Source organism: Manduca sexta, chromosome 22 (genome assembly GCF_014839805.1).
Source record: "Manduca sexta isolate Smith_Timp_Sample1 chromosome 22, JHU_Msex_v1.0, whole genome shotgun sequence".
Classification (NCBI taxonomy): Eukaryota; Metazoa; Arthropoda; class Insecta; order Lepidoptera; family Sphingidae; genus Manduca; species Manduca sexta.
In genome coordinates this window covers 1,092,780-1,117,012 of record NC_051136.1, presented here as the reverse complement: position 1 = coordinate 1,117,012, position 24,233 = coordinate 1,092,780, and the positions used below count along the sequence as shown (strand labels likewise).

Sequence of the window (24,233 nt, the reverse complement as noted above, 5' to 3'; positions counted from 1 at the left end):
TGATTCCTGAACCAGTGTTCAAACAGAGGTCTACAGCTGGTTTGACAGTTTAAGTTTTGTTTGTGTAAACCCACGCAGCGTCAAATGGCACTATGTAGAGACTGGAATTTGGATACATTACAAAGCTCAATGGTCCACATGCAAACCGTTTAAGAAATAATAATAAAAATATCAGCGCTGTATTATATACTGTCCCACTGCTGGGCATTCTTTACTAGTGATAGAGATAAGGCCTTAGTCCACCACTCTGGCCTAGTGCGGATTGGTAGGCTTCACGCACCCTCAAAATTCCTATAGAGAACTTCTCAGGTATGCAGGTTAGTAAACCAAGCGATAATTCACAAAGTATGTACACATAATTTTAGAAAAGGCAGAGGTATGTGCCCTTGGGATTTGAATTTGCGGACATTTGTTTTGGCAGTCCGCAACACACCCATCTAAGCTATCGCCGTTCCTTAAGAAGTAACGACGAAACATATTAACATGATTTATGAACAATTAGAAGATTTTGCAAAGTTAAAAGAATAGGACATCTAAACAGATACTGTTATCAAATTTAGCTAAAAAAATATAACTCAACTATAAAGAAACACTACCAATGCAAAGGTCCAAGTAACACAAATCGGTAGAAAGCGTTAATGTAATATAATGTTTTTATTACGTAAATAACCATATTTACGTACGCATGTAACAACATTAAATGGTTTGTCCGCGACCGGTGTGTAACACCTGCATTACATTTGAAAGCTTATGTTATTGAAGAGCATTTTATAAAACGATAAGTAGTAGTAGGTTTAGGTTTGGTAGTTGTAGGTTGCGTAGGATCTCATATTAAAAAAATCAAAATATAAACAATTTAGATCGATTGAGTGAGTTGTAACTTGAAGGTAAGTTATTTAACTCTACATGCAGGCTTGCGTAATATTGAAGGAATCTTATGTACACTTTAAATTTTCAAGAGGAATACAGGCGAAAAAAGAAGGAGAATCATAAGTTTTGTTAATTTTTTACAAAATTATGGACTCTACCTTAATATCAAGCTTACATCATACTCAGTGTAAATAAGATTTATTTTTATTTCTGTGGGAATTTTAACGTGAGGACGTGTGTCTTTTGGGCTTTAATGCTTACCCAGTGACGGAAACATTTAAATTTCTAAGTAAAGTTTCTATTTAAATAATAATAATTAATTTATGAATAAATTTCTGACAGTTCTACAAGTTTATAACCCTATGGCGTCAACCCTGTCGTTTTCCACGAGATTCATAATAAAACAATAGTAAAATAACGTATATAGTTAATAAGAATACTTTCACCGGCTCCCACGCTAGCTACCACGGTCACACGGGAGTCGACTAATTGTCGCCAAGAACTGGGTGGTTATTCCGAAAATCGAAGTGGCAGATTTTATTATAAATTAGAATAAATTTATGGGAGAATACCTGATATATTTTGTATCCCACTGAGTAGAGAACACCATACATAGTGACAACTCACTACAATGTCCCGGGTGGGCGAGTCGCTTTCTGAATAAGCCAGTGTAAATTACTGCAAACCCAATCAGACAGGCCTGTGAAATTCGAATCACGGTTATGATGTTTTTGTGGTATGAATTTACTAAACATTAGCTGTAGTGCGTTTTGGTCAGGATAAGTTTTAGCTCTGCGTCGATTTCAATAATAGCCCCCTGTGATAATGGTACTGCGCGGGAAGCGTGGTTTATGCAACCATTCTCATTTCTACCTCCATTGTCTTTGTTTCGTCATTTCATTCAACATTTCTTTGTGAGCGTAATTTCGGTTCATTGTATTATTTAATTTCATTCCGAGGTTGATGCTCTTTAATTTCTATTAATTGAATGACGCTACTGGATAATTATGTTATGTCAGACTCTAAAGATTTTTTTAAATTTATATATTTATATTTGGCGCCAACTTTTAAAATAAAATGCTTATTTAAACATTAGCCAAACAAAATGAAAATCATTATTTTTATTTATTATATTTAATTTGTAGTAAGGATTGGTATCATTTTAAAGTTGGTAGAGTTTAACTTTTCCTAAAGTCATGGCCATCTTAAATGGGCCGGACTGGGACTTGACACTGACGGAAATATGAACAAGCCACAGGGGCGATCGTTTCGTGACCTTTTCTATAAAAAAAAATCGTTGTAGTTATTACACTGTATTGCAGATATGAAAATAATCAATGAATGATGCATTGAGGTCGTCCTGGATAGCTGGTCTCGATTTACAAGTATTCGCATCTGTTGCTTCTCAACTGATATCTGGAGTGGTGTTGCTGATGCATCAAACGCGAACTGCATTTACAAACAGTTCTTTCAAGCGGTTTATTTTTGCGAGTTTAAATAATAAACTTCAAAATGTTAAACAATTTTATGAACATTTCAAATTACAATTTATAAACTAAAGTAATAGACAGAAAGTATGTCGACTGATGTTAAGTGATGGCTACTATCCATATCTATGGTAGTCCATGATAATTTACTAGAATTTAGACTTCTTTTGGCCTTAAAAGAAAAGAATACGAATAGGAAGATGGGGCGTTAGTTTGGGCCTACTGAAAAATGGCAGACTGCGAAAGGCTATAGTAAACTGACATTTTCCATTGCTTTTTTGTGATATAGAGTTGTAGATGGATTTTTTGTATGAACACGTAAAAGTGATCCCACGTAACTGACGATAACACTTTCCGAAGCGGTGATAGATTCATGACGATTGAAGAGAGATTGTGAAAGACTACTTGAATAAAAAAAGAGTGAGTTATGATTATCCCTCGTTAGTCGACACAATTATTGCGGCCTGTTTGGAATATAACTACAGCGTGCCTATACCATTTTGAAAATAGCTTAATTTGTACCCGAGTACTAAAACGTTATTAATTTATTATACGACCGCGCTTTACAAACACTTTTAAAATTTTTTTGAAATAGACTGGTTTTAGTGAACCAGCAAATTACAGAGCGATATCGGTACATCTCAAATAATCGATATTCCTTTAAAGTACTTTATAGTTATCTGTTACATTGTAGACAGTGAGGCGTTAGTACTACGAGCAGTGTTATCGCTTTAGAACGAATAAAAGCCCATGTAAAACAGGCGCGAACTCAGTATTTTATCATGGAAATATTAGGAGAGCAATGTTTTTTATTTGGTTCTGCAAAGTGGTACTAGAGTTGATGTAAGTTCCTACAATTAAATCCCACTAAAGTCAACATTACGTGATTGACGATTTTCAGAATTATACCGGCATTTCTAATTTAAAAGAGGTTACAAATTTACTTATAACTTAAAATATTTCCGTTTTATATGGAAAAGTAGTATTTATTTCTAAAAAAATATAATTTAAATGCTCATTGCTATCCTCCCTCTTCTGCCCGTATCTGCGGCTGCATTAATATCCTCAGACTATAATTAATTATGAAACTTCAAACGTGGGAAATGTACAATTTATCTAATTGGACATATGTAATGTATAAATGGCACTCAAAACTCGCAGATAGCGTAACGGAAACGCATATACGATAGCAGTGGCCATGCATGCCGCGCCGCCTCCGGGGGCTATTGTGGCACCCGTCGATATTTCCTAATTACATACCTGGCTTTAGGACATCTGTACATTTCTATTTTTTATTTCAATTTTTAATAATCCACTGGGAAAAGAGATTATTGTTAGAATCGAACACAAATCCCTATGCAATCGTTACAGCCATGCCCTCCTGTCAGAGAAGGACCGGGTATTTTATTGGGTCTCCAAAATCCCATAAATTGTGACATAATTAGCACCATATGTACATGACATAAATAAAAATCAATTTTTAGATATTAGTCTAAGTATGTAACATAATTATTTATACAAACTTATATTTTTTTGTATCTATAAACAACCAGCTACAAACAATATTTCAATAACATTTAATACTCCCTCAATAGAACATAGAAAATAATTTGCAGCAGTATCTAAATACATATTTGTATGTCTGGCTTATTGAGTTACGACGTGCTTTGACTGCGTATTACTTGGCGGCAAGATCTACGACTCATAGCAAATTGTCGACGATACGTTAGAAAAAGCTATTAATCCTAACAAACATACATTCTCAAGACTGTGAAAATTAATATGCAAGATAATAACAGAATATAACGGGGAAGCAAATTTATTGAGTCTATGCTCCAAGTTTTCTGGAATTTCGAAGGCTTGCAATTCTTAGTAGACTTAGACCACCCACAATAGCCTACGTATTGAAGAAAAGGACTAACATATCGTAGACAAGTTAGTACAGTTTTGGTATTATCAATAAGGTAATTGAATATTGTAGTTAAATTAAAAGTAAACAAAACATTTCCTTTATTGGTGTGATTCGTATACAAACTTGGTAAACCAATCGCGGTGAGACAAAAATTGAGAATTTAAAACAAAAACTGAAGATCGGAATGTGTTGATAAAATGTCACCCGCTACCAGCTCACGCGGAAATGTATGGAATTCCTCAACGTACGGTCACTTATTGGACGAATACCCTCATCGACAAATTACGCACCAACACATTTTGTATTGCATTTTTCATACGAATTGTAATTCTACTAATTTTGGTAGTTTGTAGAGATGTTCGAATGTTTAAATATTAAGATAATTAACAGCCAAACTAGAATAAACCCTTAAAATGCAAATAAGATTAACACTTAGCTTACTTTAATTAAGTAAAAATACACGATACGATTGCAAATTACAAATCAAATGGGACCTGCATTCCAGGAAAAGATTCCAACGCGCGCTGAGCTGCGAGCAAAAGCTAATTGTCGATATTCCGAGGCGTTCGACATGCACCGTGTCATTACGAGTGATACAATAATAGCCGCCGCCAGAGGTGCTCTATATTTAGCGGTCGACTTATGGTTTCGTTCACCTCGGCGTGTAGACGAGTTTCATGTACAAGTGAATCGGTATTAGCGTTTTACGATGTAAGTAACAGTTAACTGACGCCCCTGCGGCCCGCTGATGCACGTTGCTCAAAACTTCGTTACACATGCCATGCTGCCGTGCAGGGTCAGTGCAACAAAAACATATTGCTCTGTTACAATGTATACTAACGCGATCAGACGTCACTCAGTCATTTTTATATTAAATGACACGGCCCGGCCACCGCACGGTGCTTGCACGGCTTCATACAACTTTATGTTATTGAATGCAGCGGAGACAATTTTACGACGCCACCTCTTCGCAGCGCTAGATGATACGTTTACGACTGCGCTTAATGTGAAGCTTAAACTAGGACGCTAACACATTCGGATTTATAAATTTTATATTGACAGTTTTATGATGAACCAATTCAGCTTGATTTTAAGTGACACGGTTAATGATCACTCACAGAGCCTTTCAAGCGTGATAACAGGTTAAACGCAGCCTGATTTCTCTGAAAGTGACAACAAGCAACATTACCAAGTTTATGAGATGTCTTTCAACTTTCTTAAACGAGCAACCTTTCTTGTAGATCAAAAAAGTCGAGTTTCACACAAACGGTAACATTAATCCGTGGAAAACTCGCGTGCGGGCAATTACTTGCCCGTGTAGCGGGGCGGCGACAGTAACAATGGGTCGTGGAGGGCGCGCGACCGCGGCGGGGCGCGCAACGGCGCCGGCGGCGGCAGTGCGCCGGGCACGCCCGCGCCGACATGCTGTGCCCCGCGCGTTGCTCGTGCTTCCTCTGTCGGGAGCTGCAGTCCTGCCGGGCCGCCGACGCGAGGAAACCACCCTCCAAACACAACATGTGCGACAACTTCATACTCAAGAAGGCTGACGCATGGGAGCCTATGAAATTCATCCGCGGTGCTGCCAGGCTCTCAGTTCGACACTGGCAGAGCCGGGAGCCGCTTACCTCTGCCAAAACGCGAACAACAACGCATAAGTCGACCAGTTGTGAGCAGTTGTATCCTCACATGTCTGAGGACGAGACGGCGTCGTTCGCGATGCGCCGCGCGCCGAGCACGGATCGAGTGAAACCCCAATCCGACCACAAACCTCTTTTCAAACTTCTGGGCAATTCCCGCCATAAAAAAGGCAATACGTGTGACATCTCCGAAGGCAAAGTACGTCGCAGTGTTCTCAATTTCAGAAAAAACGAGACTCCAATTTCGAAGAATGTTCACGAAAAATACATTCCTCTTCCACAGACTTCGGCGCCACAGGACCGTGTTTACAGTGACCCTAAGCCGTGGAGCTCGCAGACGCAGATCGATGATTGTTGTCGACCGCCTGTTTATCAAAGTGTTGAGAAGAAGAAAGAGGAAAACAAGGGCTCTGTGACTGAGAAAAAGGCGTATAGTAATCGTCTTCCTTGCTACGAAGAATTAGCACAAAGAATATCTCAAGATAAAAATAAAAAACCTCACTTACCATTGTCGGAAAACGGATTGGCGAACAAAATTACACAAAACAATAACAAAGTTGTTATTTATTTTGGTGATTCAATAATACGTAAACACAATGAACAGAAGAAAGAGGAAGCCAGGAAAGAGTCACTGAAAGAGGAGGCTATCTACGCTAATGGAAGCTTAGATAAGATTGAGAACTCTGGACTTAACAGGGATGTTGATAAAGGTGGAGGAACGCCTATGATTTCCGAAGTTCAAATATCTGAAGGAATCTATTCCGAAATAAAACCTGAAGATAATACTGAAATAGTAACGATAAACGACGCCACATATAAAAAAGATGTTTTCGGCACGATTGGTTCCGATGGATTTTTGGTAGTCGAATTCGAAGGAAATTTCGAAAGAGCCCGCCAACTTGTTGAGCTGGTACACGGAGGATCTAACACTGATCACCACGAAGCCACAGTACTTGATGAAGACGAAAACGAAGATTGGAGTTTCATTCAAGACTGGAGGAAACGGTAAGTGGAAGCAGTTACGTTAGGTCTAGACGCGCGCCGCGACCTCGATCCCATCTGCATTGTTATCGTAATATGCGTTATTTAACGTGACCTGAGAGATTTTATTGTCAATTGTATATCGAGGAAGGACAATAATCGCGTGCCAGATCTATTTGTTTATATTGCATAAGTTTTGGAGGCTTCTCTGGGCTCTTTAGAATTAGATTATTACGTAAGTCAGAGAAATATTTGCGCAACGAAGGAATTGAACTGTCAACATGTTGACGACCATACTTGGCTTCGATGCCATTAAAGGAGAAGGAATTTTATTTGCCGAGCGAAATATTTGTAGCAAATATTCTGACTGCATTTAGAAGTGGTTTCTGTATGGTATTTACTTATCATTAGTTCAATAAGTGTAATGGTAGATTTACACTTTATTTCTTTAATTCCTACCAGCATCCGGGAAGACATGGCTATTAATTGCTTAGCAATTCCCTTGATAACAATCAGTGAGTCGCCTGGTCGACGAACCCGTGCGAGTCTTTGTTTTAACAATGCAAGCATCAGATGAACTTTTATTGTATTTTCGACCCTCTGCAAAAATTATGTTGAAGAGCAATATAGCAGTAAACACATGCATGCACTCACGCCTTAATCTATTCGAAAAACATACACTAGTTATTATTGCCCGATATTTTAATGTATTTCCCAAAAGATTGACAAGTGATTGTAAAATCATAGTTATGTAAAAAAGTCCGAATTACGAAATATAATCCGGTTAACTAAAATGTACTTGCACAATAGTGATGTTTTGATCCTACGGTAAACGTCTCCGATGCTTCATAGTTTTTGCGGGCGCTTCACTTCCCTGAGAAGTAGCAGCGAACCGTTTAAACTTCGTAATCAATTAAAGATATTTACAAATAACAACAGTTTCATAACTCGTTATCTTTCTAATTGTCGTCACTTTCTGTGGATTAATTTTGATTTACCACGCATTTCGGTTCATAATGAAGGCTTGGCGGCTTGATTTACAATACTATTATAAAATAGTTTGTTTCTATGTTGCATTATAGACTTTATCAAAAGTTTTCAGGTGATACGAAAAAATATCTCACCTACAGACAACCACATTACTTGAATAACTTGGGACATTGCGTATTATGATTTGATTACTTTTATTCTGAGAGAGTATGATAACTATATTTTTGATAATATTAAAATTGTATCATAAAATATATCAAAACAGAACTAAGCGTCCGTGAAGGATGGACAAGGACGTTTGTCACAGTATACTGGCCACAAAAGTAATTTGGGGACAATACGAGTGCTATAAAGTCCAAATTCGCTTGCAGTTAAATTTCACGGTGGTGTGGAGCTCGTGTAATGCATGGTTAGTTCCACGCAGCTTATTTTGATGGCGGTGAGGCAAGTGTGTTTACTACATGCAAGCCGATTTAAGTGAATTTTATTTTAATTTACAATTAATTAGAGCGTAAGTGAGAAACTGTCGTACAAGGCCAGTAAGAGGCGTCGGCGATGGAATAATGTTTCATAACTGCTTATTAGATGTTTAACGACACGTGGCTTATATGTAATACGCGGAGTGAACATGCGCAGAGTTTACTGGGAAATAGTGAATATTTGCTGCTAACTACGGGTTGTAGTCGCGTGGTTTGAGTAGAGCTTGCATAGGTTGTTATTATTTATAATGGTTAAAAGTTTGTAAGCAGGATTAGTTAATAAATAGTTTTTTATTGAAGCAACTCTTTCTACATTACTAATCATTTTTGTATGAAAACACATACACTGAATATTTGATATTACGGGTGTTCAAATACCTTTATGTTTTATAATGAGTACGACGAATATTTTTTTCGGGCGTTAATTAACGGCTGCAAAACAAAAAGATTTAATGAATTGAGTACCTAGATAATTTATACAAGAACTGCAAGACATTGGTCACCCAAAAAAGTCGGAAGTTTCATAACAGCTCTGCCTTCAATGTTATCCAAACCAAAGCGAATAGTTTGTATAAGATCATAGTTTTTATTTTATTTATTTAGGACAGTCCCCGGAGCAGTCATGTATAAGTTGGCACACAACGGGAAGCCGCATGTTTACTCTCCGCCCGAAACAAATACGCAAATATTTGTCCCGGCTCTAAGTTTTATGGATCCGAAACTCCTATAAGTAGAAACACACTGGTGCCGTTTTGCTGGTGGTAGGATAGCGAACACTGTACATAAGGTGTTAAAACCTACCACAGTGGCTCGCGTAGGTATGGTGCATTCCAGGATCAGCCTGTGTAGGTATATCCGGTTCCAATAGGCCGGCATGATTGTGTCGACTGTCGAGGGGTAATCACTAATCATGTCTCCTCAGACATTCTTTAAAGAGACAGTCTTTAAATAAATAAATTAAAAAACACAAACGAAGGAAAGCCTAGGGAGAGGAACATGTTTGCGTGATGTATTTTTACTTGCTAATAAACACTTTAATTGTGGGAAAACCATTTAATTTCACCTTTCTTTACGAAAGTACCGTGAAAGTGGGTGGCAAAGATAGTGATGAGTGGACTATTGTGATCCTTGAACCAATGCATTAGTAGTCCTAGCAGCCTGTAAGCCCCTAGAGACTGCTCTATAGTTACGAAAGCATACAGGATATTAATTATAACAGTTTCGCCATGCCATAGTTACCGACCTTGTGGAACAATAATTTAATTATGAAATGAGTTGGGAGAAAGACTGAGATTTTATGAAGAATGCAATTAATTAAATAGTATTCTAAGGAGCTAATAAATTGTCTTTACAAAATAAAAATAAAAAAACATAAGAGAAATAGTAATAGCAAAAACGTGTACTTAATACAATGTATTGTAAAACAAACAATAACATGGACACATCGTAGCTATTGCCACCAAACAGCGACCATGATCGTTTGTTCAGTACTAAATAATTTTATGATATTTAAATCGTTTAAAGGCAAATTTCTTTGGATTAATGACAGTTGTTATACGACAACAATTAAAGTTTAATTAGAAGTTATCTAAACACGAAAGGTTGAGTTCTTATCAATGGAAAGTAAAACCGTACATAAATGCGTAGTTACGTCTCGATATCCTCGTTGATACTACATCAATTCCCACACTTTTATGTTTCCTCATTTCCTATTATTCGCTAGTGTTACCACTAATCATTCTGCTCCATATATCATCGTGTTAAGGTTGTTTTTGCGTTGCGTTCACGCATGCTTTCTCTTCATATAAGTTGTGCCGGGAGGATGTTATGCGGTAATTTCCTCATGTACCAGTCTTTCTTTTCGCGGTAATGCGAATAATTTAGCAAATAGATCAGGTACCGTATTTATGAATGTGTAGACGTTGATAGTAAACCCCGCGGCTCAGTGGATAAATGCCGGTTGTGACAAGAGAGGTCGCGGTTTCTGTTGTGTTGTTTGATCCGTAAATATTTCGGTACTGGATATTTAGCACCCAAAGTCACGTAGTTCATACCTACAAGTGTTATATATTATGGGGTCAGGAGTACTTATTACTAATACATAATATGTTCACTAAATCACAAAAGAGTGATGATTTAGAACTAGTTTTGTAAATGTAGAGTTTAGGATAGAGAAAATCTAAATCTTGATTGATGAACTAACAAAATAATGGTAAACTAGGTACCAATAAAATTTCAAATTCTGTTGAAAATAATTTAATAGATCTATAATCTGAATATAAGAACAAATATCTCAAACTTCAAACTGGGAAATAGAATCAATTAGATGATTTCCTTAAAGCATACAGTTATATCCGTTTGGATAACTCTTTGTAAATTAGCAAATAAATTTAAATGTTAAATACCTTTAGCATTTTTAACAAGAACTAGAATTTTATTACAATTTTTGAGATTATTAGTTTGTTTAAAATGAATAGATTCAACGAAATCAGTATCTATAATAATAACACAGAGTGTACCACGTATCCTTTAGCCAGTGTACTGAACATAATAAGACTTAACATCTCATGTCTCGGGATGGCGAGCGTAGTGGAATACCAAACAATACTTTGTAATTTAAGGTGTTGGATGGTGTTTCTTCTTTTATAGGTGGTCATATCGCTTACCATGAGGCGAACGGCAAGCTCGTCTCGTCATGATTTCGTAAAACGAAACAATAAAGACAATAATAATTTCCTGTAGATAATTGTTAGTACACTGTGCAAGACATCATTATTTCTAAAGCCGGTTATTTAGGGCTGCAACACACATGATAATATTAGCATCAATTAGATTTATTTTCGCAATCTTCAAGTGCCTTGTTGCTCGTAAAAATTATATCGCACCGACTATATTACGAACAACATAAAAACATTTATTGAGTTCTTACTTATTGATGTTAGCGCAATCAATAAATTGTTTGATTCGAGATTAATTTGCATTGCAATTTCGTGAGCGAAGCCAATTTAATTAACTAAAGATGAATCTTCACAGCAATGTAACATTTTGCTACCACATTCATATGAATCACCTAAAGGCATTACTTAGATATAGTTATCAAGCGCAGGAATTCGCGAAAATGCAAGGCAGCGAATTTGTGGTCTCAGTTCTTTTTTTCCCGTTCACTTCAAATTGACGTTATTATATAATTACATAAATACATACAAATTAGAATTTTAAACCGTAATTATTTTGAATTAAAAACTACTTTTCCAAAAATTCGGTCAGTTGAACAAACAAGCTCTTAGGCATACATTTATTAGTGTGTTGCGTCCCTAACATCCGTCAAATCGGCAAAAACTAAACTGTATTACTTTGAAACAAGAACCTGCCAGTTATTATGTGTAAGTGACAGCAAATTGCGTCTAGATTCAGATCTAAACATTTATCACTTCCTTTGGCAATTTCATGTATTACTGGTAAACTAGTTTTTTAGAGCGACTTGTTTCGAGATTAGTGGCGTGCCGCGGTCACGTCTGTTTGTTGTACATTCGAAGATCAATAGCCTGGTGTTTTGTTCATTCAACTGGCTATTGTCAATTTTATTGTGATGATTGCATCTGAATTTTGTTCTTTGTTGAAAAGTGATATTGTGTAGCTTTTGGCAATTTATAAAATTACTATTCACAATTTCGTATAAATTATTTGTAATAATGTTATTAATTCAATGTCGTTTTTATGTTGTTTGGAGAACTATGCAAAGCAAGATTCTTTTAAACAAAGTTGCGTTTTAACCAAAACCAGTAATACCAAACCATTTAAAAATTCAGATGTGTATTCAATTAACGCAGGACATTATTTTTTATTGGAAGTAGCGAATTGTTTCAAAAACATCGTTATGAAGCGGAGCCCGATGAAGAAACAGTAATGTTGCGTAACAGTCGCAGGACTTGAAGCCGCGCGACTTGAGGTCGCGGTGCAATACTACAGCCAAAACAGATTTTTTGAATTTCTACAAAAGACGGAAGAAAACAGACCTTAAGGAGGGAGCTACAGAAGAATACTGTGGCACGTAATATAGTAGCTAGATAGTTCATTCAGGTGAACAGGACTCCTCAATGGATGCGTATGAAAATAATTTGAAGGTGTCAACATTTCAATTAGGGAATCAACGATCTCTCGCTTCTTGATGGACTTCTCGAGCATTTCGTTGCGTCATTCCCGAGTTCCAACTAACGCGGCTTAATTGATTTGCGCATGTTGCTCAAATATATTAATTAGTAGCCATTTGCAAATAATATAATTGATAACCGCATTTAAATCATTGTGCAGTACCAACTGAAAGGTAAAAATTTGTTTGGTCGTGGGAATCCGGTTGCTCAATTATTTTTATAGCGTATAATGTCTTTTTGTCCCATTGTAAACAGAAATAACACTTGGTTAATATACTTACATAATTGAAATAATTGCTTCCCTCCTTACCAAGACCTGAACTTTCCAGGATCCTGGACTTATATTACATAGTATCTACAACATAGTATTTAAATCTCCATTAAGAAAATTACGTAAAAACACACCATATTAAGCTACTGTACAGTCAAAATATAAATAAATCTTTTACAAATCCAAACAGATATCGCTATCAAGAATGCCTTAATCTAACTTTCGTCCATCACTCCACATGAAATCCCAAGAACTGTCCATCAAGTTAATGTTGCGTCCTCAATCACCAAGCCCCAGAAACCCATGGTCTTAATACGAGGCAAGTGTCACACAGTACGGTTGCATAAAGCTGGGGCCGATTCGAGCCGGCTGTCGGCTGGACACGCTCCCAGGTTCGATACGCCGCTGGAGCGAATACTTACCGTTACAGGGTACAGGTTAATAGCAAGTGGAGTGGAACGTGCGTGTCGTGGACAGTTTTTTTATATGATGTTTTTGTTGATCAGCAAGTGCGTCATAGTGATACCAGGGAATCAGTTGCAGATAGAAAAGGTTGAGGGATAGATAGGGAAATAAGCTGCCTCCTGTCTGCCATGCAATGGAACGCAATAATTGCCATAACACGTGTCAATTTTATATACTGCTTTTGTGTCGAGTCAGCCCGTTTATATTAATTGAATCCATTTGCTCTATAGCTTACAACATAATCCGATATTGCCTGGTTCTTAAAATACGTGATACAAGGTTTTCTATTGAATGTAGTAAACAAATTAAGATTTTGTCTTTAATATTATTTCTGTTATTACACACATAGGGTTACACTATTTAAAAGATGTTGCAGGGTGTTTTTTACCATTACTGCTTTCCTGACATAGTTGACGTGGCAGAGCTACTCTCGGTTAAATTTAAGCTGACTGAATAATGGGCTGGATACATTTAGACATTTCAATCTTTGTATCGTTATTCTATAATAAACATCAGACATTTAAGAACATGAAGGTTGTCATCAATGATTAATGAGCAGTCCTAAATTGTAAACAATATTTGAAACAATCTAGTGATTTAAAAGATCCCAGCTGGTCCGCAGATCGTATCGGCTCGTTATAACGCGTGTCGTAATTTTGATTGTCATTAGCGAGGTATTTACATGTGAGTGAAAGGAAACGTGTGGAAACTGTTGTACTTTATGTAGGACTCGCATATCTAATACTTGTGGGCGGAGTACGTTATGTTGATTAATCTTGATTACTTTTGTATTGGGTGTTGCTTCAGTTTTAATGAATGTGACCATGTAAGTACTAGCTGGTGCGCCTTGCCAGAGATCGTCTGTGTTACCACCGCTGTCAATTACTGCCCTCAAGCAGTATACAAGCGCTTTTATTTGGATTTGAAGATTATAGCTAGTGTAATAGCTATAATAAAATTGTTAGTTGTGGTTGCCTGTAACTGGGTAGTTTGATTTGTGTGTTTGCTTTCTTTTGTTCTTAATGTACCCACTGGCGATCCAATAAAAATAAATAAATATATAAATAGCTGGTCAAAGTATAACATTGTTCGTTGATTGTACTTGTATGTCTAAACATAATTTGATGTATAGTAATCTGTGATTGTTGGTGAACACAAGGCCTAATAATCCACTTACTTCCAGACCATCGAGCGGGTGCCGTCCAGGCGAGGAAGGAGCGTGGTGCGGCGGCGGCACCGCGGGGGGCGCGCGGGCTCTACGCGTGCGTGTATCCCACGCGGCGGCCGCACCAGCCCCGCTGGCGCGCCGCTTGTCCCCGCCGCCGCACGCGCATCGAGCCACCACGCCACCAGTACCCACAGAAACTAGTAAACGTTAGTTTCAAAACTATTCACAACAACAAGTAAACTCAAACCTAAAAGAGATTAGGTATAAGGGGATGGATAAGAGTGGAACTAGAAGTAGGCAGCCCTCTTAACGCTGCATACTTTGCTCAAGGATACACGCGAACTACTTATCTCTAGGCTATCTGATTATCTAAAACGAATTTAATAGCGACATGTAAATACTTACTAATTAATAAGTCTCTTTGTAAATTGTCTTCTTCATATATCCTTGGATAGCACTGAACATACCTGCCTTCAGCTGCTCCATTAATTATCTGACTGTGACAGGGGAACGAATCTCAATAATGTGGAATATTTTTTTACCACGAGACTCCACAACCGATTTAAACAGGCCACGTCCTTGGATTTGTCTCGTTTCATCATCCATTGACAATGAATCGTATATGATATCAAGGGCATATTATGGCGTCACGGTAGGTTCATTATATGAATTACTTTTGCTCTGTTCAAAATATTTTACAATATTAATACTACGGTATTTTACGAAATGAAATGTCTTATTTCTGACTAATTACTGAATACAACCATTAGTAAATAATGACGTAGCCTGCAATTATAATCCGCTTGGAACAAATAAAAACAAAAGTAAGTTATTAAACCAGAGCAAATAGTTATAAAAAGCTTTTTAAACCTAACTTCGGGCATTGACCGGCCAGTGTTATTAGTGATATAGACTTCACAATAAAAGATACATTAGCTACTGTCACATTTGTTACAGTTGCCATCTTTATTCTAGTAACTACGCCTCTAGCTATTTTACTGTATTGTAACTTTAATAACACCATTCCCAATGATTGAGTTTTTCTGCTCAATATCAGACTGAAGTCTGGCATTTGTGCGCGTTATGACTATAGTATCGTCTTCTATCATATCATGGGACGGAGTATGTCATTGTTGCGTTAAGTTATGAGATATGTCTTCAAATATTTTCGCACTTACTCCGTTTATCCCCGAAGTGGTAAGCAGAAGCGCAAAGTACACGCTCAGTCTTCGCAAAGCTTACATTATATATTCCTTCCATAAGGCGCAAATATCAATTCAAAAGCTTAGATTTTTTCATAAACATAACCTCACAGAATAAATTCTTCGACGTTTTCATTTCTGCCAAATACATTTTTCCGAAATTGAGCATAAAGCATTTAACTCCAGGGACATTTTCATCCATAACCAGCACAATAAACTAACAATTAAGCACATTAAATTTCATGTAAATATGCGGGTAATATTATGTTATGTTTAGCCTTTATCGTCTAAACACTAATAAAGACATAACATCCAATCTTTAATAGCTAGATTTTAATATCTATAAATTAAAATAATTACAAAATTTACTTACTCTTAGATAACCATGTATTAACGTGTTTTTAACTAGAAGTCACTTAACAGATATATCTATATAATCAAGTTTAATGAGGCAGATGTTAATGCGCTATAAACTAGAGATTCAGGCTTCCATTGAACATAATTGCCGTTTATAGAAAAGATGTCTTCCTGGATATTTATGTCTTCTTAAGTATAACCTCCTTTGTATTTAATTCTTCCTTCATATTTTAAGGCATGTACCATTGCTACTATGTTCATAGTATGCGTGGGTAATTAATAATCTGGTTTTGGACATAGTATATTGATTGTGCCTCGGTGGCGTAGTTGTACTGCATGCGCGGCACGGCAGCGCTCTGAGGTCCTGGGTTCGAATCCCGGGTCGGGCAAAGTGATATTTGGGTTTTTCTGCTCAATATCAGCCCGGAGTCTGGAATTTGTGCCCGATATGGCGATAGGCTCGCCCCCTATCACATCCTGGGACGGAAATCACTCGGCCAAATGTGGGTGCCCTGGTTGCACCTATGCATACCCCTTCGGGGATAAATGCGTGATGGTGTGTGTGTGTATTGATTGAAATACACAAACCGTTTGTTTTTTTCCAATACTTTTAGTTAGTTATTGGCATCTTTTCCAACTTGGTACAAGCGCCCTTACCTAACCTAGATGATCATGCTATTGAACGTAGTAAACCATAGTTGGGGCTTATAAAAACTTATACAAAACTAGCTCGACTCAGAAATCACATATTAGCGATTCGTATAAACATTCTTAACCGCTCCCGACGAATCCATAGCGTAAAAAGACCTATGAGAATAGATTTTAATTAACATAGGTACTTACACATAAGATTTTTTGATTAGTTTATTCTAAAAATTACCGCGAAGTGAAAGGTTTGAATGGTTTATTTAAATCGGCGCTAATTCGAAAGGTTTTTTTTCCATATAGAGTCTGCTCACTAGCTGCACTACTTATTCATTAGCTCTACAAATTAGGCAGTGGCTTTATTAATGGACTCACGATTAATGCTTATGGGTATTGCAGCCCACGAGGAATCAGCGCCAGCGTGCACAGAGCCGTCCGGCGCGCAGCTGAAGCCGGTGAGCGCGGTGTCGCAGCTGACGGTGGCCAGCGCACCCGTGCGCTCCGCACCGCCGCAGAGCAGCTACGCGTTGGAGCGGCGCCATCAACAGCCGCGGCATGACCACCACCACGCGCCCGCGCAGGTATTAACTATTCTATAGTCTTCATAAAAAAAATGTATTTTGCTTTAAATTATTGGCTGTTTGTCTAGCAGCAACTTACGCAGACTGTGGACCATGATGTCCTGAGTTTCGAACCTATATCGGGCTCCCATACCATATCGCTTTACGTGCGTTTTCTAACATAATATGCCTGGACTGGATTTCCCTGAGAGTATTGACTCTAGGCATGCTTGAAAAATCGTATTTCGCCAACTTTACCTCCATATTGGAGTCGGATATTGCTAAATAGACAAAGACTTGAATTTACTGAGATGATTCGGATTCTGGAAATTAATTATAACTATTAACGGTATTACTTACTAGTTACAATCACTGGACATTAGTGCTCATAATTACACAAAAGTACATTAAACGTGACACGACTAGATTTAAATTTAGGACATTTTTAATGGCACTAAAATTAGTTAGTTAATTCTACAGAATTTGATTTACAAATCACTTTTCAATTATTATGCTTGCACTTTTATGAAATAAGTCTTAATTTATTAACGCTATCTAGAGTTAAGATGACTTCTAAACATAACGCCAAAACTCAGACGCACACTTCATTGTCAGAAAACAATACCATCACGTCAACCTTTAGTTTCACATACTTTTTAATCTGTGGAATCTAGATGTAAAAATGATTAGCGCCTTCAATCCCATGTCGTTCACGCTTATAAAATTGACTGATCCAAAGAGAGAAAAAAAAATACTGATGCAGACGTCAATGGCGCATGTAACGTGACGCGATGAGTGAATGATTGACATTACAATCAACAATAAACTGCTAATAACTTTCTAGAAACTTCGAAAACGAAAGCGAAGTTAAACGTTATTAGAACCTGCATCGCAAGATAATTAATTTGTAGCCAAAGTAATGCCTTTAATTAAACATAATAATATATTACTTCAGAAGTAGTAAGACCGCTTAGATATCTATTGTTAATGGATCATAATTTTAATAATGTATACTACGCGCACTTACGACCAAAAATATTGTCTTTACCATGCCAATTTAAAAATAAAACAAAGGTATCCGACACCGTATTATGGAATGGTTCAGCATCCATTCATCCATCAAACCGCAAGTTCAATGGACTACGAACTGCGACAGAAATGCCCTCTCATGTTATGAAGTGTTAGAGAAATAAATATATTGATATTTGTAATTTAAAGATAGTCCATATTAAATGAAATTTTGAACTTTATTGGATATCTTACTGAACTAGGTTATGACTCAGATCTCGTAGAGGACATACACTGTTCTTTTAATCAAATCTTTGAAATCAAATCTCGAACCCTCGGAGTGATATGTGAATCCTCAATGTACCTACTATTAAACATAATAAGGGTTAAGTAGAATAAACATTTGTGATCAACATTATTGTTTGTATCAAGAGTACAATTAAAAAGGTTCTCAATAAATAAAACCTTCGTTGAGGTGCTAACATAGTGTAATTAATAAATCACTGGAGGTAGGTCTCTCATATGCGACAGTCCGCCTGGGTAGGTATTACTGCAATGTCTATTTCTGCCGCCAAGCAATAGTATGTAGTCGCTATTGTGTTCCGGTTTGAAGAACATTATAACCAGTGTAACTACTGGACATAATAAAACTTACATCTCATGTATGAATACCAAATAATAGTTTGTAATTCAAGGTATTGAATGCTGTTACTACTGTTTATGGGCGGTCGTATCGCTTACCATCAGGCGAACGGCAAGTCGACGTCATTCAAAACAATAGAAAAATAACAATAATTAGGGCTGCAATAATAACGTTCTGCTTGCACTTGTTAACTCTGCGGTTAGTCTAGTTTGCAGACCGTATTCTCGATGGTACACAGACTACCGGTGGCTTGCGGTTACTATTTGATGAACAGTTCGCTTAATTCACTATCAATGACTATACGTATTTGAGGTCATGAATTTAGTTCAAAAATGTAACGTAATGATGATTGAGTTTGCGCTTTTGTTTTCAAATTAAAGAATATGATCGGTTTAAGTTTTTGTGAGATGTGTTAGTGATTTTAATATGAAAGGAACACTGAAGGCAATTAAGGCGAGGGTAGTGTATCGTTCTCTTTATTTACATTGTATCCCGTTTCTTATTTATATAGATATTATTAAATACTAGTATTTTAAGCCATTCTATTATTTAAGCTCCAATATCACGTGTTTGGGACTCTTGTGTGCGAAAGTTATCAGTTATTGTAAATAAATTAACAATTCCACGTGGTCATGATTAGAACCTAATGTCTTGAGTCTGAAAAGCTCATTAAGATTTCCTATTCTCGAAATAAAACGATACATTCAACGATATAAAGAAAATTATCCCCGAAACCGGTAGAATGCGTTAAATACGCAGTGCTACCATTTTGGACCCGTATCGTAATTTCGATTCCCGCGCGGAATCTCGATATTTATTAGCTGATTTAAGAATCGATTAACGTGTTCGGCACCGGAATAGCGGCTTGTTGGTTATTTATGGTTGTCTTTGTAAAGCTTAAGGTACATTGATGAGCGGGGCCAGGACAAAGATGGAGACGACTTTTAGTAAGACTTTAAAAGACACGATATGTCTCCTGTGACAAATACAGGGCTTTTCTACAGTATTTCTTTATGTACCTTTCTAAGCATTATACCTATGTGCGACTCTAATCAGAGCATTTACAGAGTTACAAAATATTGCATGACATCTTGTAATACTCATCATTCTGAGGATTACGTTCAGCTTCATAATATTCTCTATTTATTGATTTATTTATTTAGCACTTCATATACAAAAATATACAGGCGGATTTAATGCCATAGGCATTCTTTACCAGTTAACCTCAAGGTGGTGCAGAGATAATCAAGGTAGGTGCATGAATGGAATGTATTATATTATTTACCTACTCTACCTACAATATACTTTAAAAGACAACAGTCATTGGACGACTTAGCAGCAAAAATTAACAAACGCGTAGTACTAACTCTGTCAGAATTGCATACAACAGAAGTAAAGAAAACCTGAGTCCACGCTGTCCCTTCGCGGCTGTGTGCGGTCAACACTTTACTGTGAAGTCGCGCTCGCCGGCTTATCTCGATATAAAATCTTTTATTGATCTTATATCGGAACCTCAGTGAATATTATTACTTGTTTATTTGTACTTAAAAGCGTTAATATGAATTCTTCGGCGTAAAGATATGGCGGTTTCTTTGTATCATTATTGGATATGGATCAGGTGTATGTCATTAACATATTACATAATTGTGCACATATTATGAACGCCTATTCTTGAGCCAGCAGCGCTCCTTAACCACCCGCATTTTGCGTTTATACTAGACGTCTCTTAAATCTAATATGCCTTCTAGTAATCTTAATATTGGAAGCAAATTTATTACATCTTTCTATATGATATTTTTATATTATAATCGGTCATATTCAAACGTTTTATAAATTTGAGTATTAAGTTATCTTGGTAAATTTTTTTATTGTGGAATTTGAAAGGAATTACTTAATTTAATAAATCGATTAACAAAGGCCTAAATTGAAGATCAATTACTTTAAGGACCGGATAACAAACGTGAAACAAAACAAAAAAGGTACAAAAATTAATTTATAACAAGAAATAAATCGATGTCATCAGGTCATCGCAAATCGGCGTAGACGAGATTCGGTAACTGCGCGTGCGCACGCAAACTTTATATCATTGTTACGGGATTCTGAACGTTCATACTCGGAGAATGTTTGTTACGTAGTGGTCAACTCCATTTTATTTAAATCGATTTTAATATCGAGTTAGAATTGGTGCTGGTAATGGTTTCCGTCACGGCATGTCCTCGGGATGGCGTACGTCTCATTCGATTCGGTTAGTGGTTTTTATGTTTTTGGAATCTATTTTGATTTGCATATCCTTTCCTAGAGTTTGCAATATTTTATATGCTAATTTATATGTTGCTATTTTATATTATTTTTAAAGAAATATTTTTTTCCGCATTACCTGCTACAGCTTTGTGTAATTATCGTAACTTTTATGCCTCCCTATTAAGAATAATTATAATTTAAATAAGTGAACCTAATTACGGTAGTGTCTTATCTAAAAAATCAGGATTCCACTAAAAATATGGAGCGTAACGAAAATAATAAACATTTTAAAACGTAATAATTGCGTACACGCATGCAGTTAGAAAGCATGTACTTATATCATTTGCGAAGAATGTCTGCTAAGTCATTAAATACAGTAATCGGCAGTAAATACATATTTAGCTATAGAAAATGAATCAATAAGTACACAGCAACACTTTCGTATTATAGTGTCTTGAATATTAAACCATATTGACAGAAGTGACAGTAAGCAAGCGCATAAAGTTCATAAGAATCGGATCAGAAAATTATACTAGATATATTATTATTTTCCAAAACCAAAATTATATTACGCTAAAGTAATCATTGTTACCTATTTAATTCGTTTTTTTTATTTATATGTAGAGCTGCGTGCACTCTCTAGTCCGATATGTAGCAAAAAGTTATGCACTTCTAACTCACAGAGGCGCTGCTGACAATGTTTATATTCGCCTATACAAATTGAATACTAATCGAACATTTGAACGAGCTGATAGCGAGATGCGTGGGCGCGAGTAAGGCGGTAGCCGCCGACCTAATCCTATTAGACATCAGTCCCGTACACTCGGAGCTTATTCAAATTCACTGCGGTGAAAGCTATATAACTACATATTTAGAGTAATACAAGTATATGTGACATCAGTATTTACGTTTTAACATAAACATCGGTTCGTATACAGCGCGATAGAGAGTGAAGAGACCTCATTTAGGGATAGATAATGACACAAAAATATCGTTTATGTCTTTGTGGGATAGGATGAACAATTGTTATAGAAGGCCCACAATTTGCCATAAATAGTATCAACACAAAAACATCAACGTACAAAGTTAAACATAATCACAGTGTTTTAATATAACATTCTGTTGCTTAAGAGTAGCATTGACCAAATGCTGTTATCTACTCAGACTCTCTCATGCGAAAGATTTACCGCTCAATGATCAACGTTTCTAAACACGATTACAACAAATAGAAGCGATATGACTTGCAATACTTTAGACTTATATATTGCTCTTGGAATATGTAGAACTACAAGCATAAATAATAGAAGAACCTGGGCCGTTTACCTCCTAGTATTTAAACCTACTTCATGTCGTCAACATATAACGGAAGATAGTTAAATCTGGAGTCCATTTCTCTACATTTATGTTGCGATATATTGCTGTCAGCCTCAAACTTTCTATATAACTGAGAACCATTTTCCAAGTGAAAACGAGTCATCACTCGCGAAAAGTTAAAAGCACAAACTGTGATAGAACTGCTTTATTTATCAGCTTTTCTCCCCTAAATTCCTTGATCGTATATTTTTCGTGGGTTTAGAATAAAACAAAATGTACTCTTTATACCGCTTTGGGGCTATTTAAACTTATGTACTATAGATAATTGAACATTGGAATAGGGTGTTCAATAGGATTTATTACGAGTCAGAGGATGGGAAATAGGAAATTCCATTATTGGCTATACATTAAAATATTTTGTGATATTTCGGTTGCTAACAAAGCATAGCACTATCTTTGTTGAAACCCCTAAGCTTTGCTATTTCACGAAACCTCTTCCTTTTTTTATTACTTTTGGACAATCCCTCGATACTGGCCAATGTAGATCAATAGGTCGACGTTCCTTATATTAGTTCTGGTCGGCAAGGCAGGTTTGGAGATCATAGATATTAATTAATTCTCCTTATTCCCCGATAGCAAGGATATTTTTCATTTTAAACATGTTAAGTTACTTAAGCACTTCGGAAATTTTACTATCAATATTATTGAAACAAAATTATATAACACTCCGGTGATTCCAAAAACATAAAGAAATTACAACTCTCGCACAATCTCTCCATAACAATTATCACTGTCGCATCATTTCGCTTACAATAATTAACTGAAATTACGAAGCGAAAGTGGTAACGTTACAAAAAAATAACCATTCTTAAACAAAATCCCACGATCTTCTGATAGGGAAAAGCGTAATCTGTGGGAAGCGTCCAAAGTTGACAGTTGAGAGCGAAATCTCCCGCGACAATGGCCGCCATCTTGGATTCAGTTAGGAATGGCGCGCATTTGCGTGTTACATAATTTTTTTTAACCAAATACCTACATTTAAAATTATTAAAATAGAAGTGTTTATTTCTACCAACCGCATAGAAATTTGGAGTTAATTAGGAAGTAAGTAAATCGAAGTTTTCATCACAAAAAGTATAGTTAATTACTCGGAAACTAATTAAAGCAATTATTACGGAAATTAAGCAGTTAGGAATAAAAAATACGCACTTAATATTCAATATTCACTGATTGATCGGTAAAGTTGCATCGTAATTAGAAAGTGAATAATCCATCAATAGCGAATGACTATGGAATTACACGCTCGAAGTGGGAAAAGTAATATAGGTGGGACCTACATACTAACAAAAATAATTTCTGTATTATCGTAAAATCATATTACATGTTACCGTGTCTAGAATGTCTAAAGAGCACTACCTCCTCCAGTAATAACAAGTCTCCAACCAGCTGTTTGGTAGCGATACATAGCTACCTAGTAATTTAACATTAAAACTCTTATCTTTAACTTTTAAGTTATAAAATATTGTTAAAATTTAAAGTTAGTCATCGTTATTAAGAACGGCTATTTTGTTAGATTTGCGTGTCCTGGAATCAAACCAGAAGTCTCAGGAACTTTTACACCCACTAGTCTCTCACCGTTTGCTTAGGCATTCGTAGGAATATTAAGAGTAGGTACGCCTTTACTGAATTGAAAAAAAAATAAATAAAAACAGCGAATAGTTATTCCTGGAGTCAGCAATTATAAAAAAAAAAAGTCTATTAAATATAAAGTACGTAGTTACGATTCGTTCCAGCCAGTCTAAAATATTTCGTAAATAGTCACTATTCAAAATGGTTTTAGATATTTTTTGTA

The 24,233-nt window shown here is 36.4% G+C and overlaps 2 protein-coding genes across 3 annotated transcripts in view; one reads left to right on the top strand and one right to left on the bottom strand.

Annotated features, from left to right (window-relative positions):
* LOC115444946 (ankyrin repeat and BTB/POZ domain-containing protein 2) overlaps positions 1-24,233 on the top strand; it is a 67,646-nt gene that overhangs the window by 29,034 nt on the left and 14,379 nt on the right. The window contains exons 1-3 of one of the 2 annotated variants that reach the window (XM_037441472.1): positions 5,683-6,911; positions 14,427-14,617; positions 17,015-17,196. In XM_037441472.1, the coding sequence (XP_037297369.1) occupies positions 5,692-6,911; positions 14,427-14,617; positions 17,015-17,196 (1,593 nt within the window). In that variant the 5' untranslated portion in view covers positions 5,683-5,691. Of the gene's footprint in view, positions 1-5,682; positions 6,912-14,426; positions 14,618-17,014; positions 17,197-24,233 lie in introns of those variants that run through there. The other variant, XM_037441473.1, reaches the window with a different exon arrangement.
* Positions 1-24,233, bottom strand: part of LOC119190178 — a 62,334-nt gene that overhangs the window by 35,758 nt on the left and 2,343 nt on the right. The gene's annotated exons all lie outside the window — the stretch shown is intronic.